Source organism: Beta vulgaris, chromosome 1, assembly GCF_026745355.1.
Source record: "Beta vulgaris subsp. vulgaris cultivar EL10 chromosome 1, EL10.2, whole genome shotgun sequence".
Classification (NCBI taxonomy): domain Eukaryota; kingdom Viridiplantae; phylum Streptophyta; class Magnoliopsida; order Caryophyllales; family Amaranthaceae; genus Beta; species Beta vulgaris.
Window position 1 is genome coordinate 36,883,479 of NC_079202.1, and position 15,995 is coordinate 36,899,473.

Below are 15,995 nucleotides of genomic sequence, written 5' to 3' on the forward strand. Positions count from 1 at the left end.
TCATATATATAATACCCGATCGGAATCTAAACTGGCTCAAGGAAAACAAAACCAAAACCATTCCGATCCAAAGCCACCCGACCCAACCATCATGATTTATGACTTTAGGTTTGCTAACCCGGATTACATTGAGAAATTCTTAATCTTTTGAATATTTACTAAAAAAATGAACAACAAAATAGTAACTAATAGGAAAAAATACTAAAACTTTGCACTGAGTTTTAGATCTTTGATCAAACAGAGAAGTGAATATTAACTAAAAATCTTATATTCATAAACTTGAATAGTTGATTAACTTAAATGTTAACAAAGTATAAATTTTTTTATTGTTTAACCACTATAACATATAAATACTAAAACTTAACTACAAAATATAAAGTATTCACCTCACAAAGAAGTGTATAAAGTACAAAGTAAGATTATTTAAAATATAAGTATGATAAATCATTTACATTTATCTATTTTTAACAATACTAATCCAATCTAATAAGTGTCTTCAACCGTCATGTCAGTGGAGCTTCAAATGAATGCAAATGTAGCCTCTCCAATTTCTCAAAAATAAGAATGGATATAAAATTAGAATTAGTAACAAAAATTTCACATCTGAAAATTGGAAAAATTCATAAGAAAAAGCTCAGCTATTCTCCATTTACTTTTATATGTTCCAATTATTAGTTATTCCCTGTAGGTCTCATGTTTACTATTTTGTGATTTATATAGGTATTGATTTACTTATAACCTGTTGAGTAGGTAAAAAAAAAAAATCAATGTGGGACCCAACTCTTTACGAATCTTTTCTCCAGTTGCTGATTTAATACTTTGTAGGTTAATTATTAGTGTAGTTAAATAGGTGGTTTTTTCGACTTCTCCAAAACGAAGCCTCCATTATCTTCTTCCTCTCTGCTGCTACCATTGACAAAGATGTGGAAGTTTCATTTTGTTTTTTTGCATTCATTAAAGTGGAGACGATTGTTTACAAGGGAAGTTGAAGAGATTTCTTTCAAGGATATTCTCTCCAATAAGAAGTAAGAAGTTTCCTATGCTCATTTCCCCCTCGCCAAACAATGAATTTTTTTTTTTTAAAAGTTAAATAAGTATCTATTTAACTTTGCAGTGAACTTTAGGTCTGTTATAATTGAAATGTGAAACTGAATATTAGGTTTTTTGGATGATTGTTGTCTACTCATTTCTCACTCCCTAAATGATGAATTTAATTTTAATTGAATTGTTGCTTTGGTTTGCCCTTGTTATGTGTATGTTGTAGTCCGTGGATAGCGTTTGTTTGTGTTTTTTGTATGGTGGGTTATCTAAGGAGAATGGAGGGAAGTTCGACTACATTAGTGGGGCTGGTAAGATATTTGCAGTGGATTCTGATGAATTATGTTGGTGGTATTTAGAGGAAATTGCTAATAAATATGGTAATTATAGACAATGAATAAGGTTTACAACTTAATTCCTAGAAAAACTTTATCTGATGGGTTGAAGATGGTTTACAATGACTCTGGGGTGCTTGAAATGGATGCAAATATGATGAAGACAAAGTGTATTGATCTGTATGTATTACATGGAGTAAATAAGCCTATAGTTTTAGATGGAATCTCCCAAACTCTCCCACACATCCATATAGACAAAGCAGGGTTAATAACACAACCGAAAAGGATGAAACCCACCCAAAGTAGCAAATGCAAGAAAAAGGACCCCACCCAAAAAGTTGACCCCAGTTAGGTCAAGTTAAAGGTTGAAGGAATGCCAACTTATTTTCCCTAGACTTACCTCCCCCATATAACCCTAGCTTCTCCACACCTCGCATTAACATTCCAGCTGCTGATCACTCCTTCCAACCTTCCAAAATAGGTCACCTCTCCCAACCTTCCACAACTGATCACCCCTCCCAACCTTCCACAACGGATCAACCGTCCAACCCACTATTGACAAACCACCAACATAGAAATGCAAAAAACCCTCCTTTCCCACTGTCGATAAACCATACACACTGAAGAGAAAGAGAACCAAATCCTCCCATCCCGCAGTTGACAAACCAGATACATAGTACAACATCACAGCTAGAAAGAAACCCTCTGATCCCACCGTTGACAAACTAGTATACGGAATAACAACAAAACAACAAAAAAGCCCTCCTATACCACTGCTAACAAACCAGAAATAGAGAACAACAACACAATAACAAAGAACCACTTCAACCAAAAAACCCTTAGTGAAAGTAGAAAAGCAAGGCAAACACCTCCTCAACCTGATGAGCCCTATATATATGACCAAGAGAGACCTTCCCTCATAATTATTACTAGTGGTATGACTGTAGGCTAGAGAGCCACTTACTTTCAGTGAATTACTAGGTTCATAGAACATTTCCTAATAAGGTCATTGTATCCAATGCACCTCTAGATACTCCATTAAAGAGATGCAAGTCAACAACTACAGAATTCAGCACAATAGTGACAACAACACCACAAAATGATGACTTCACAACCACTGCACAACCAAGTAGAACAGGAAGAAATGGAAGGGTTATCAAGAGAGATAGTAGAAAAGGAACACCATATATAAAGGAACACAATGCTTGGACTGATACTGGAAGGGGTGAGATTGGTGCTAGAAAGGGTGGATATAGTAATACCCCGACATTTCTCTATTTTCAAAAATAACTTCTTAATATAAAACTTAGAGAATTATCAAAGCATTATTGCCTGTGTGATAACATATCGGCTTATTCAGAATTTTACAATAGGTATAAAACTTTGAATTTTAATAACTTAGTCAACCATAAGTCAACTCCAAAACCAAAACAAAAGTCAAACCAACATAAAGTAAACTATTCCAACCATAATTAAAATCAAACATTAAAAGTATAAAGTTAAACACAAGCTCTCCACGAAACCCAAACCTATGATGCATCATATTCATACCTGGAATGATCGATGCTTTAATGATCCTAAGAGACTGCTCACTAAATAGGTCATCACAGGATCAATAAGGCACAACCATGATCGACATACACAAAAGAATGTAATCAACAAAGTTGAGTACTACATAATAAATAAATAAATATAAACCTAACATGATACTAGTAAGCATTAAAGCAGAGATAAATAATAATATAAAAACATAACAGTCTGACTAAACTGAACTTGACTCCACAACTAATACGTTAATTAAATTTAGATTTAATAGGCAATGGAAAGACTTGTCCAAACCAAACCAATCTTCAATTAGAAGACGAAGTACGGACGCGACTCCGTACTATTAAGGGTTAAGCTCTCCCCTTGACTTTTTTTCCATAAGAGAAATAGAGGAGATTGAGTAAATGAAGGGCAACGGTTACGTTGTGATTTGCTATTTCCCTAATAAAAGTGTTAAGATTTTCTCCTTCAATCCATGACATTCAATTTTAGATCATAAATGAGCATTGAGTTAGAAGCACATGGATTGCTTACCTTGCTATTTTAATCAATGGTTGTATTTACATCTTTCTCAAATCAATAACCTTTAATTTTCATACTATTTTGATTTGAGAATTCTAAATTTCTATTTTCTAATTCTACTATTATAAACTCCTTATTATAGACTTATTGAAATCTTCAAAAATTATAAATACGACATTATGTTTGCGAACATCGGAACATGTTATCCCTTTATTAGTTATTTTTTATTTTGTATTTGTTATTTAGTATTTGTATTTTAGTATTTTTGTACTTAATAGTTAGTAGTTAACTAGTTACTTTTCTACTACTTACTACTTAGTACCAAACTAGTTAACTATCAATTACAAGTAATAAAGTAACAATTTTGTGAAGTTAGTGTCTTAGTGAATACTGATTAAGACAAAATTATTGATCCGAGTCATTTGACCTATTTGGTTTCATCGTACATGTATTAATCATTAATAAGTATTCATTAATCACTATTAATGTACAATTTTATAAGTTCCAACAAACTAATACTTCTCATGCTTTCCTGTTTATAATAACATAAGTTTATACTTTATCACTTCATGTCTCCATGTTCATACAATCATACTTTAGTCTTCAATTTTACATATTATTATATTCTAATCTCATATTATCGTTTCCTAATTTCTAATTCTTTAATGAAACTCATCTTTAATAACTATGGAGTGAGAGTGAATAAGATACTAATTAACTAAATGACTAAGTTAAATAACTATAATAGTCTAATCATTAATCAGTATGGAGTATGGACTTCTACTCTTATAGATTATGGTTCTTGTTTTTTTAAGTGCTCTGTGTTCACAAACAAGTGAAGAACCAAAAGTATTTTATCTCGATTATCAAATGTCCAAACTCCAAAGTCAAAACAATAATCTTAATTTAATTGATTGTTATTATTATTATCATTATTATTATTATTCATTATTCAATAATGATTAATTAGTTTAAAGTTTAAATCTTTTATGTATATGTATTAATGCAGATATGCAATAAGTGAGTATTCCAATAGCTTTTAGGCTTTAACCAATAATATAAGGTAAGTTAAGTCAATAATGTCTTACTCTGTCTTCTTTTAGTAACTTTTAAAATTAGTAATATAACTATATAAGTAGACAATGTATATTGTATTATCATATGTTAGTTTTTATAACTTCTGATTGATATATATTAAAAAAATTATAATTGCATTTTATGAATTTATCCATAATTCTTTAACAAAATCTATAATGTATATAAACTATTTGCGACAATATACGAACTAAAGCCCGGTACATAAGCAACCTAGGTCTAATGGAGTTCTAATCCGACCCAATTCCTTTCGAGAGTCGGCTTGACTTGAGCAGACCCAAGTGGCTAGTGCACCCTAAGGACGGCTCGAGCCAAACCAACTACACCTAATGCCTCCCAACTTATTTCAGAAGCCATTTGAAGCCAACCAACTCCACCCGATGCCGACTTGAGGCGACCCAAATCCTTCCGAGAGCCAGTTTGAGCCAACCCAAGTCCATTTGGCGTCGACTTTAGCCAACCCAAGTCCATACGGCGCCAGATTGAGCCAATTCCTTCTTAGAGTTGGATTGTCCAGCCCCAAGTTCATCCGGCGCCGACTAGAGCCGACCCATGTAATTATGAGAGCGATTTGGGGAGACTCCATCTTATTCCATTCCGACCCAAATTCGTCCAACCCAATCACTAGTCGATCCAACCCCACTATCCAACCCCACCTGATCCAGTTACGAGAGTTCACTCACCCAGTTGGACCCGTCCCAAGGCCACCTAAACTCACCCAGATCCAACGCATGTCTCCTCTCATCCAGATTATTCCGATCCAGGTTAGATTAACTCAAACCCACCAATCTAGTGACCCAATTTGACACCTTAGTCAGTTTTCTTCTTTTGTCAAGTTTTTAATGAATTCAAGATGAAATAATACGCTTAATCCGGACTGCCAAGAGCAATTAAAGAGCCAGAAAGTGGGGATTAGCTAAACTTAACATAGAGTTATACTCTTTGGTTAGGTAATTAGGTTAACTAGCATACTAAATTACTAACAATGAAATATCTTGTCTGCTTGTAGAGAGACAGCTATTCCAAACACCAGCCTGGCGTCACTCTTTCTCACGTAAATCAATTGATTTTATGTGTGTCCCAGATTTCAGCCACTAGAATAAGAATTCCTGTTCTTCAAGCTTTGTCATAAGCCACATGAGCACAAAAATTGTCAGCACTCAGCCGAGGCTACTACGATTTTTTATTTTTTACTTCCTACATTTTTACAAATGGATCTCTTCAACCTATTATTCCCTCAGCAATGATATCTTATATCGGGTATGGGCCAATATCATGGCATTTATGTAATTTTTATAATAAAGTAATATTAAAAAATTATAAATTTTTTGTTTTTCATATATTTTTTTTGGGGCTTGTTAGTTGAAATTGTATATCATATCCTAACAATATCTTATCATATCAGTTAGCTATCTAATCATATCTAGACTACATCTAATCATATCAAGTAAATGGTATGGGAAAAGTTTCCCCATACCGGATATGGGAGTATACTTTCTCCTATTCCCTCCTTTTTTTAATATAGCACATTGATTTTGACTATTATTCACCCATCTTTCTTTATCATCAATAGTTATTTATGTCTCATGTGGAATTTTGTTGGATTCGTCTTGATATTCACTTTTCAATATATATTTATTATAATTTTTACATTTATAAAATTAGAGACATTGTAGATCAAAATTATGTCTCGACAAGTGTGAAAAGTCAAATATTACATCTTTAAAAGAGCAGGGGAGTATATTTTTTTATTTGGTAACTATAACTCATTAAAATATTCCCCTATCTATATAGTAAAGTATTTTTTTAAGTGACTCCAATTTATTTTTGTACGCTATCTAACCGGTTCATGAATATTTCATCCACTCTTTTTAATTATAACACTATAAACGTATATCTCATCTATTCATAATTATAACTATTAAATTTCTAATTATTTATAACAAAAAGTTTATGAAAACTTAAATTTTTTTTTAAAAAATTATTAAATAAATCAAACGTCCTACTCAAGAAACATTGCAGGTAGTAATTTGATAATATAAGTATTATTATTGTAAGCTCACGTACCTAGTCTATAGGTTTGTTTAAAGATTACACACATAAAAGCTACTCCCTCCGTCAATAAGTAGACTTTTCATCTCTCCTTTCCACGTTTGACAATGCATATTTTGTATCATTAATAGCTTTAGTTATATAATAGTAAAATTAGGAATAATTTATTCTAATAATACAATCTTTCATCAATAATTTTTAATAAGTGAACCTTTCATTTATTTTTGAATAATGCAACCTTTTGGAGATATTTCCTCCAATAGGCTTTGACATGTTGACAATTAATTCCCAACTCGTCCATTTTTCCTTCCCTTGCCTCTATATCCCTAATTCTATGGTAAACCGTTAATGCTTTAGACGATTTCAAGATATTTTGACTCACTAGATGTATATAGGGTACAAAGGTTGCATTATTTAGGAATAAGAAGGTTGATTTATCAAAAAATAAAAAGTCGTATTATTAGAATTAATCATTCCTAAAAATTATAGAAGTTTGATTTCGTGATGTATATAATGAGATTATCAAACAAGACCCTACATAACTATTTTTTTTATATATTGAAAATAATTAGAGGATTTTCCTTACTTACGAATATTGCCAAAATTAAAAATAGAAACTCTATTTAAGGATGGAGAGAGTAATTAACAACAATTATGTTACTTATATTAAAAATTAGATAAACAATATTAGTATTTTAGAAGATAAACAATATTAGTATTTTGGACTATTAGTAGTAGAAGTCACATTCAAGAATCAAGAAGAAAAGAATCAAGAAGAAGAATGGGATCAAAAAGAAGAAACAGAGCTATAAATATGAACATTGTTGTCTTCACGTCTTGTATAGTTGTATAGACCAAATGTGAACACCCTATACATAAAGTATTCAGAACTCAAAAGTCAAAAAAATAAGAGATACAGCCAATTATGCTCGATAATGACAAAAACCATGCAGAGATGAGGGCAAGCAAATTTGACCTAGTACAGCTTACTAGGTGTACTCCAATCAGCACAAAATTAAATGTTTATTAATAAAATTGATAGTGTAAAACTAGTATACTCAGAAGTCAGAACCTCTAGCAGGTAAATTCAATTTTAAATATATTAAAATACGTTCATAAAATAATTTGTGTGTTGTGTGACACTCTTCTCTAAGGTTCTAATGCAATATTCCAAGTCAAACCCTCAATTTAAAAAATAATAGCGTGTAATTACAAGAAATCAATCACGTGATATGTGAAATGAAAAGTAAAAGTTTAACCATTAATCCAACATAACACCACCATTTAGTATTTCAAAATAAAATACCATAATATCTTATTAATATATCACATTAAAAAATTTGCACAAGTAATTAGATAGCTAAGTTTTTTATGTTAACAACAAGAGACTATTATAGACATAAACTCTTATTTCAATTCCTTGTAGAAAGTTAAAGTTATTGCTTTCATCTCCAAACTTTTAAGAGTTCATTTTTTCAAAAATCATGTAATTACTTATCAAGTCCTTACGTCAATTTTTCCTTACCTGACAAAAAAAGTTATGAAAAATAATAGCCCGAAGCATCGCCCGAGATACTCACTAGTTCAGTTTTAAACTTGGGTCAGGCCTTTATATATTGGGAAAAAGGTTAAAAAGAGTCCTGATTTCTAAGTCTGTGGTTGGTGTGAATTGAACATATACCTACAAGAGACCCGTAGTCGGTATTAAACTATGAATCAAACATGTACCTAAAACCTCAAGCAAGGCACACAGTAAAACTCCAAAATGCCGTTCATCCAGCCATGAAATATTGAAATAAGCAATTATTGCGCAAAAACAACCAACTAGATAACGTACTACTTGATCACTTGATGCATGGAATTTGAACTTAGAGTTAACAGCCTGCATACTGAACTCATGTCTCAAGTACATGATACAATCAGAAATCTTACCATTGAACTCTGCTAAGAGATTCACTAAATTAAGTCTCAATATTCTCATTTTTCCTTTTGATTTTTTTTGTTTTCATATATTTTGGTTTCTTCTTACAGAAAATATGTATTCATAGACCCAAGATAAAGGAAATCCTAAATACATTTTTTTTAAAAGACACTAACAAAAAAAATTAGAAAGAAAGAGAATTTGTTCAGCTACAACCCAGAAGCAAAAACCTTATCTGAAACTCTGGATTACAGCACAACAGGATCCTGACAGACTAAGCAGCAACAGCAGCTGCATGGACCAAGAAGATCCAACCCATCAACACCATAAAACTTTTCTTTACACAAAACACATTTGATAATGATCACAATCCTAAATACAATGCAACTTTCCTTCTCTTATCAATTTATCATCAACTTTTTTGGCATAACAGCATCAATATTCATCAATTTTGCATACCGATAACCTGAAATTAGAAAACAAAAACCCCAACACCCAAATTTAATCCAACTATCCAATGCACTCGAATATCATTCAGAACTGCCTGCACGACTCAACGAATCAAGCCCTTCAGTACGACTCCTCACAATCCGATGAAAAACCTCCCTAACCTGCCTCTCCAAAGGACACAAACCATCCTTCAAAGTCGCGAAAACCTGCTTAAGCTCCTCAACTCGTTGCCTAACCTCAGCCTCCTTCTCCTCTGACAATGGGAATTGCAAAGAATCCAACAATTCATTCATTTGTCGAGTCCATTTCTCGGTCTGATAAATCTCCTTCAACAAGCCACAAGCATTTTTCCTCTCTTTTTTCTTACTCTCCTCCAAGATCCTCTCATGAATCGAGGAAACCGGGGGTCCCCAAATATACTGCTTAGGGATCGAAATATGGGTTTGCAAACCACGGTCTTGGCAAGGAATCGCAGCCACCAATGCCCACATTACAAGCAAGAGCACACAACTCATTGTATAAACAGCCACAGCAAGTCCATTAGTAGCCATAACATCATTAGCTCTGGGCGCACTCATGTTATACCCCATTGCTTGTAGCTGCCTAGCGGCAGACCAAGCCCTGGAAACACTCCACGAAAGCGATCGAAAATGTCCCATATTCTTCTGATCTTTACCACTCCCATTATTCCTCCCAAATGACCTATTCCTATGAGCTAAAGCAGCATTAGACTCTTTCTCATCCAACATTCCAATCAACAAATCAATCAAAGCCTTTTTCGCACGCCTAATTTGACCTTCCCCTAATGTTTTCTGATTATCAAGAGCACATATAACAATTTCCAATAACTTCTCCCATTGTCTAACCTGTTCAATACCATCCCTAATTGCATTACAAACATCAAGTGCTTTTACACTTCTTTCATAAAATTCACCAATTAAACGGTCCATTGGAGGTCTATTTAAATAACTCTTATTATTAAACAACACAATACGAAATTCTTCTTGACAACAAATGAAAACATCTAATAAATTACGAACCCAGGAAAGAGAAAGTAGCTCATCTGACCCAGCTGATGATAACTCATTGAATTGTTCAGCTACTTGTTTCTGAAACGTTTCAAGTTCCAATTCTTGATTTGTTGGGTCATGTGAACCCTCCATTGTATGAACTTGATCACGCCTTATACTCAAAATCGAACGGCCGAAATTTGTCAACGGACTTGATGAACCTTGGCAATCTGTAGCGGGCATTTCTCAGAAAAATGCCCAGTTTTTTTTTTTGGGTTTTTCTTGAATTGGGTATTGATGAAATTCCGAAAAATTAGTGAAATTTGAGATTTTTGAAGGAAATTAAGAGGTACCCAGATAGTAAAAGTTGATCAAAATATCAAACAAACAAATTTTAGAAGGAAAGATCAAAAGAGATTGAAGGTCGAGGAGAGAGAATTTGGGGTGGAGTGGATGAGAGAACCCTAAGGACAAGCGAGAGGAGTTATATGAGGTGAAGCACCGCGTTTTATGGGTGGGAGGGTGAGGGTGAAAATTGAGTTTTTTTTGTTAGGAAAAAAAAAAATCAATTTTTTAGTTAACAGCCATAATTATGAAGTAGAATAATTACTTGTAACTTGTAAGGTGAATATTAATATCAACGTTGCGGAAAAGAAATAGATAATTCTATTTATTTGCCACTAAATAGGAAAGTTAATCCTAGAATTTTGTAAAAACGTACTTTTTTGGACACGCTACTCTACACGCCTTGTACACGTACTTTGCAAGAACAGGTAAACGAGAGAGTTGAAAGAAAAATATTTAGCATCCACTTTTTGAGAATGGATTTTATAAACCGTCAAAGTGAATAATTATAAATAGAATAAATTATTGACGGAAGGTAAGGAAAATAAAAAATGAGAAATAATTTAGATAAGGTAGAACCATTTTTCTCGTAAAATGTCACACCATAAATAATTATCTTTATCATTAGATAATAGGAAAGGTCCAAACACTATTCTTAGCTCTAAAATTATAGTAGTATATTTATATTAAAGAGCTTCTAGAATTTTGGTTTGGGGTTGAAGGGCTTCTAGAAATTATGGGGTGAAGGATTTGTAGAACATAAAAAAAATAGTCCTCCATCCAATTTTACTTGTCATATTTCTGAGATATAAAAAAGAATGATAGGATCAATTTTAATGATAAGCGTTTTGCCATTTTTTTTTCCTAACTTTTGATTATTTCTTATTGGTTTCAATTTTTGGGTAATTTTTTATATAAAAATGATCCCAATAGACAAATTACTGATTTGACCGATTAACTTTAATAAAAATAATTTTAACTGATTTTATCCCCTTCTTCTTCCTCTTTCTCTCTCCTCCCTCCCCCTACCACCCCCATATCCTCCCCCACCCTCAAAATCACTTCCTCCTGCCACCCCTCCACCAACCCTATTTGTGTAAATAAGATTACCAATCAAAGTAACGACATATCACCTCAATCAACGCAAGTCGTAACACTAGTAATACCAATATATGGAGCTCAATCTCCCGTATAAATTGTAATTTTTGATAGAAAAAATTGATAGGAAATCAACTATGGCCATTTCGCCATTTTTAATCCCAACTTTTGATTAATCCTCATTGGTCCCAACTATTACCCATTGTTTATAAAAATAGTCCCCGTAAACTGGTGACCGATTTTACCAGTTAATTGTTTTTATTTTATTGTAGCACTTTTACCATCATCTTCCTTTTCTTCTTCCTTTTTCAGTCTCCTCCCTCCTTCCTCCCCTACCACCCCTACTCTTCCAGCCGCGTCTTGCCCCTCCCCTGCTACTACTTTTCATGGTCACACCAGATAATGAGAGACGGCAAAAGAGACCATAAAAAAATAAAATTACAGAACATGTTTAAATGTTTACTATGCAATAAATGACTGAAATATATGCTGAATATTGAGGTGGTTTTACCTGTTGTAGCATGTCATTAACCTATTAGGACCATTTTTCAGACGATGAGCAATACTTGGGACCATTTTTCCTACTTGAAAAATACATAAAAAGCATACAACCACCTTAAAATTTCTTAAGATGTACAAATAATCCATCAGGAACTCAAAATTACGTAGAATTTCATCCAATTAAATAATTATAGAAGGTGATTAATAAAACAACGATTATACTTGAATTTCTTCAAAACATCGAGATCCTCTAAGAAGGAATAGTCAAAAGTTTGGATTGAAAATGAGGGAAGTCCCATAATCGAAACTATTCCTATCAAGTTTTTTTCAAAAAATAAGGTTCCATCATCTGTTGTGACCAATAAGCTTTGAGTTTAATGATACATTAAACAGTTTTTCTTGTTTAGTAATGGAAACTTGGTAACCATATTGGGACTTAACTAAAAGGGGACTGATGGAGTATAATTTTTCTTTTTGATTTGCCGTGAAGTTTGACAATAATTAATTTTGACTTAATTAGTTTAAATTATTTAACCAAAAACATTTATCAAATAGTAAATAATTAACTAGTTTTTCAAACTTGTGCAATAATCAAACAAACCCTAACCTAATCAAATCTACACAACTCCAAAATATCAACCCCGCCAACTACCTTTCATAAATTCCATCAGAATTGAAACCCTCAACCGCATATTAATTGAATCAACCCCTCTCCATTAATTTGCATAACTTCCCAGATTACTAACTCTTTCATTTTCATCTTCTCCCTTCATCCGTTCATTTTCTCTCTCCCCACCTCCATTTTCTCTCTCTTAAATTCATCACTCTAGGTCCTCAATTTGCCTCTAGATCCTTCTATTTTGGCTCGCTGTCACTTCGACTTCTCACTTCATCGCCTGAATTCCTCACTCATTCACTTCAATTTCATCTTCATCACCTCAAAGTTTGTAGATCTTGTTTTCGTAGTCCCTCAAAAGCCCTAATTCTCAACGATAATGTGTGTCCCATACCTCGACCCACTTGTTGATGCTATCTTTCAACGAATGATGCTGATGAGTCTGATGTCACCAAGGAGTTGATGCATGCTTTTGAAGCCAACTCTGCTTGGCCCAGAAGGCTGTACGACAGTGGTGATGCTCAAAATTTGCTTTGCCCTTATGCTTTAAGGCTTTGGGTGTTGTTGCTGAAGAATTTTACAAGGCCATTGGTGTTTTAAGGGACTTTCTTCCCTCATCATCACTACCACAACCTATGAGTTCCCCCGTAGCCAAGATCTTGGTCCAACCGACAATAACAAGTCGACTTAGGAGGTCGAGGCGTAAACCCTGTTCTGTTAGTAAGGTTAAGGTAGTGGTCAATGTGGAGGAAGATGAGGAAGTGATTGATGGGGAAAAAGGTAAGGGTAGGGCTGTTTTGAGGATCACCCAAGAGATTGTTTGTGCTTTGAGGGCTCATGAATACTTTGGTATTAACTCTTTTCTTTTAAGATTATAAAGATCTTTGATTTCGTTTTCATTGTCCTTCAATCATTCGGTATTCCTTTTTACTTTGTTTAATTTGATGAATTCTTCTACTTGCATTATGTTAATTGAGTTTATTATTATTATTATTATTATTATTATCATGAGTGAGTAGTCTTTTTCTAGAGCTTAGTGAGGGAAGCCATGTTTATACCTATTTGATTATGGTTTAAAGTTATTCAATATTTGAATTGAATTAGAGTAATTCCTATTGATTTGTTATGCTTGTTTAATTCATGTAAGTGCGCAATAATCATGAGTTATGTTTAGCTAATAGGAGTAAGAATCGAAAGATCATACTAAATAGAGGCTTGGTACAATAGGTAGGTTTGATTATGTTGAGCGATCGTACTAACATATGTCGATCTAAGAGTTGTTAAGACCCGACCGTAGGATTAACAAAATACTCTAATTATTTGAACCTCAATCCAAGTATTGTTGAACTATATTATTGTAGTGTTTAAATTGTTATAAGCATGGTGGACCAATCGATTGCCCTAGGTTTTTAATTATTTGATAACTTACATTATTCTAGTTTAGTTATTAGTTATTCAATCAACTTCCTTTCTGAAAGTAGTTAAATAATTGAGCATAAATCTATAAAACTCCTCTCCCTGTGGATCGACTCATATTTGCCAGTTTATGCTAAACAGACACCGTGCACTTGCGATATATATTTTAAAAGTCATCAAGTTTTTAGAACTGTCGGGGAGACAACTAGTTTCCATAGCTTTTTCATTGATGATTTGAGCTATTTCTTCCATCTCATTGGAACTTCAAGTTCCAATTAAGGCAATCTCACTGCACATTTTTCTTTGTTTCTTTTATGCCCATGTTTAAAAGAACAGGTACTCCAGTTTCAATTGATTCTAATCTTGAGAAAACCCTCCGGCAACTCATCAAGAAGAAACATAAGAAGAAGAAGCAGTCTGCTAATAAGGGAAAATCCACAGAGGAACCATCAGAATCGATCATGCCTCCTAAGTTATTCAAGTTTTATGGGGTACCTTCCCCTGACAATGTTCCCACATGCCTTACTGTGCATGACATAAAAAAAACCGACTTTGAAATCAAACTTGTCCTCATTAATATGATCCAATAGAACCAGTTTGGAGGGCATACATCTAAAGACCCTGCAAATCATTTACAACGGTTTTAACAACTTTGTCGCACGTTAAGCACCAAGGGATCACACCTGATCAGTTGAAGGTCATGGTCTTTGAATTCTCATTGAAAGACAAAGCTCAAAAATGGTTGAATGATATTACAACAACTGAATTGAGTACTATTTCTGAAGCATTCCTAAAAGAATACTACCCTCCTACCAAGACTATAAAAATCAGGCACAAGCTTTCTACCTTCCAACAGGAACCTGATAAAACATTGAAGGAAGCATCAAATAGATTCAAGGAGCTGCAGAAAGAATGCCCATACCACAATCTTGACAAGTGGTTCATCACTCAAGCATTCTACAATGGTCTACAACCCCATATCAAGAGTATAATTAATTAATCTGCAGGGGGTGTTTTCCTAGATAAGGAGGTGGATGAAGGGTACAATTTTCTGGCCAATTTAGCAGCAAATGATCATACTTATTCCAAGACTATTACAAAAAAAAAGTTGGATGTTGATGTATATGCCCTAATGTCTTCACAAGTAACCCAGTTAAGCATGAAAATAGATGCACTGAAATCTTACAGTCTAGTACTCCTCCTATTAGTATTAATGCGATGTCTTCCATGGATCCTATTACCTCTTCTTTGTAATCCCCCGTAAAATTATGGATTTTATAAATATGTTTTAGTATATATATATATATATATAATTATATTATATATATATATATATATATATATATATATATATATATATATATATATATATATTTATATTTATATTTAAATATAATATAGTTTAAAATAATTTATTTATTTTAAGAAGGTTGACTATTTTGAAATACTAATTGGATTTGAAAACTATTTGAAATACTAATTGGATTTGAAAAAGAAGTTTAAATGGGCATGAGGAACTAGAGATAGCAGTGTTAATGGACCTACCTAGATCCGTGGATCCAGATTCATTTTTGACAGATCTGGATCCTCAGATTTTGGACCCTATGGATCCGGGTAGGATTTGGATCCTCCTTGAAAAAAAAGGATCTAGACCAGGTCCTAAATTATCACCCGGATCCAGACCCGTTTACCCATTTTTATAATATTATATTTTGATATTATTATAATATTACCTATTAAATGTAAAAAGGATTTTCGCTTGAATTTCAGATTATTGTTCTAATTAATGTGTGATTTTTGTGCAAATTTACTGGATAAATAAGTTCGAAAATTGGGTTGATAACTAATCTACAGTTCGATAATTGAATAGTTGTAAGTAGTTGCAACAGTTATTTTTCAAAAATTAAATTCATTTTTTGGTTGATATTAGATGACTTCATTGTTTTAAATCTTTAATTATTGTGAAAATTAGGGTAGTTTGAAGACAATAGGAAAGGATCCGTTTTGGACCCGTTTAGGATTCGGATCCGTAGGATCCATACGGATCCGGA

At 33.2% G+C, this 15,995-nt stretch overlaps 1 protein-coding gene and 1 non-coding gene across 2 annotated transcripts; both read right to left on the reverse strand.

The window, feature by feature from the left end:
- Positions 1-8,539: 8,539 nt before the first annotated feature.
- Positions 8,540-10,460, reverse strand: LOC104895802 (hypothetical protein). Its single transcript, XM_010682415.3, has one exon. The coding sequence runs from the start codon at positions 10,209-10,211 to the stop codon at positions 9,039-9,041; it is 1,173 nt and encodes a 390-aa protein (XP_010680717.1). The 5' UTR covers positions 10,212-10,460; the 3' UTR covers positions 8,540-9,038.
- Positions 10,461-14,767: 4,307 nt separating this feature from the next.
- LOC125494522 (small nucleolar RNA R71) lies at positions 14,768-14,874 on the reverse strand. The gene has a single exon (XR_007270769.1). It is a non-coding gene; the product is annotated as a small nucleolar RNA R71 (small nucleolar RNA).
- Positions 14,875-15,995: the final 1,121 nt, after the last annotated feature.

Excerpts from the sequence above, each read along its gene's own strand:
- LOC104895802 (XM_010682415.3), bottom strand. The coding sequence starts at position 10,211 with ATGCCCGCTACAGATTGCCAAGGTTCATCAAGTCCGTTGACAAATTTC.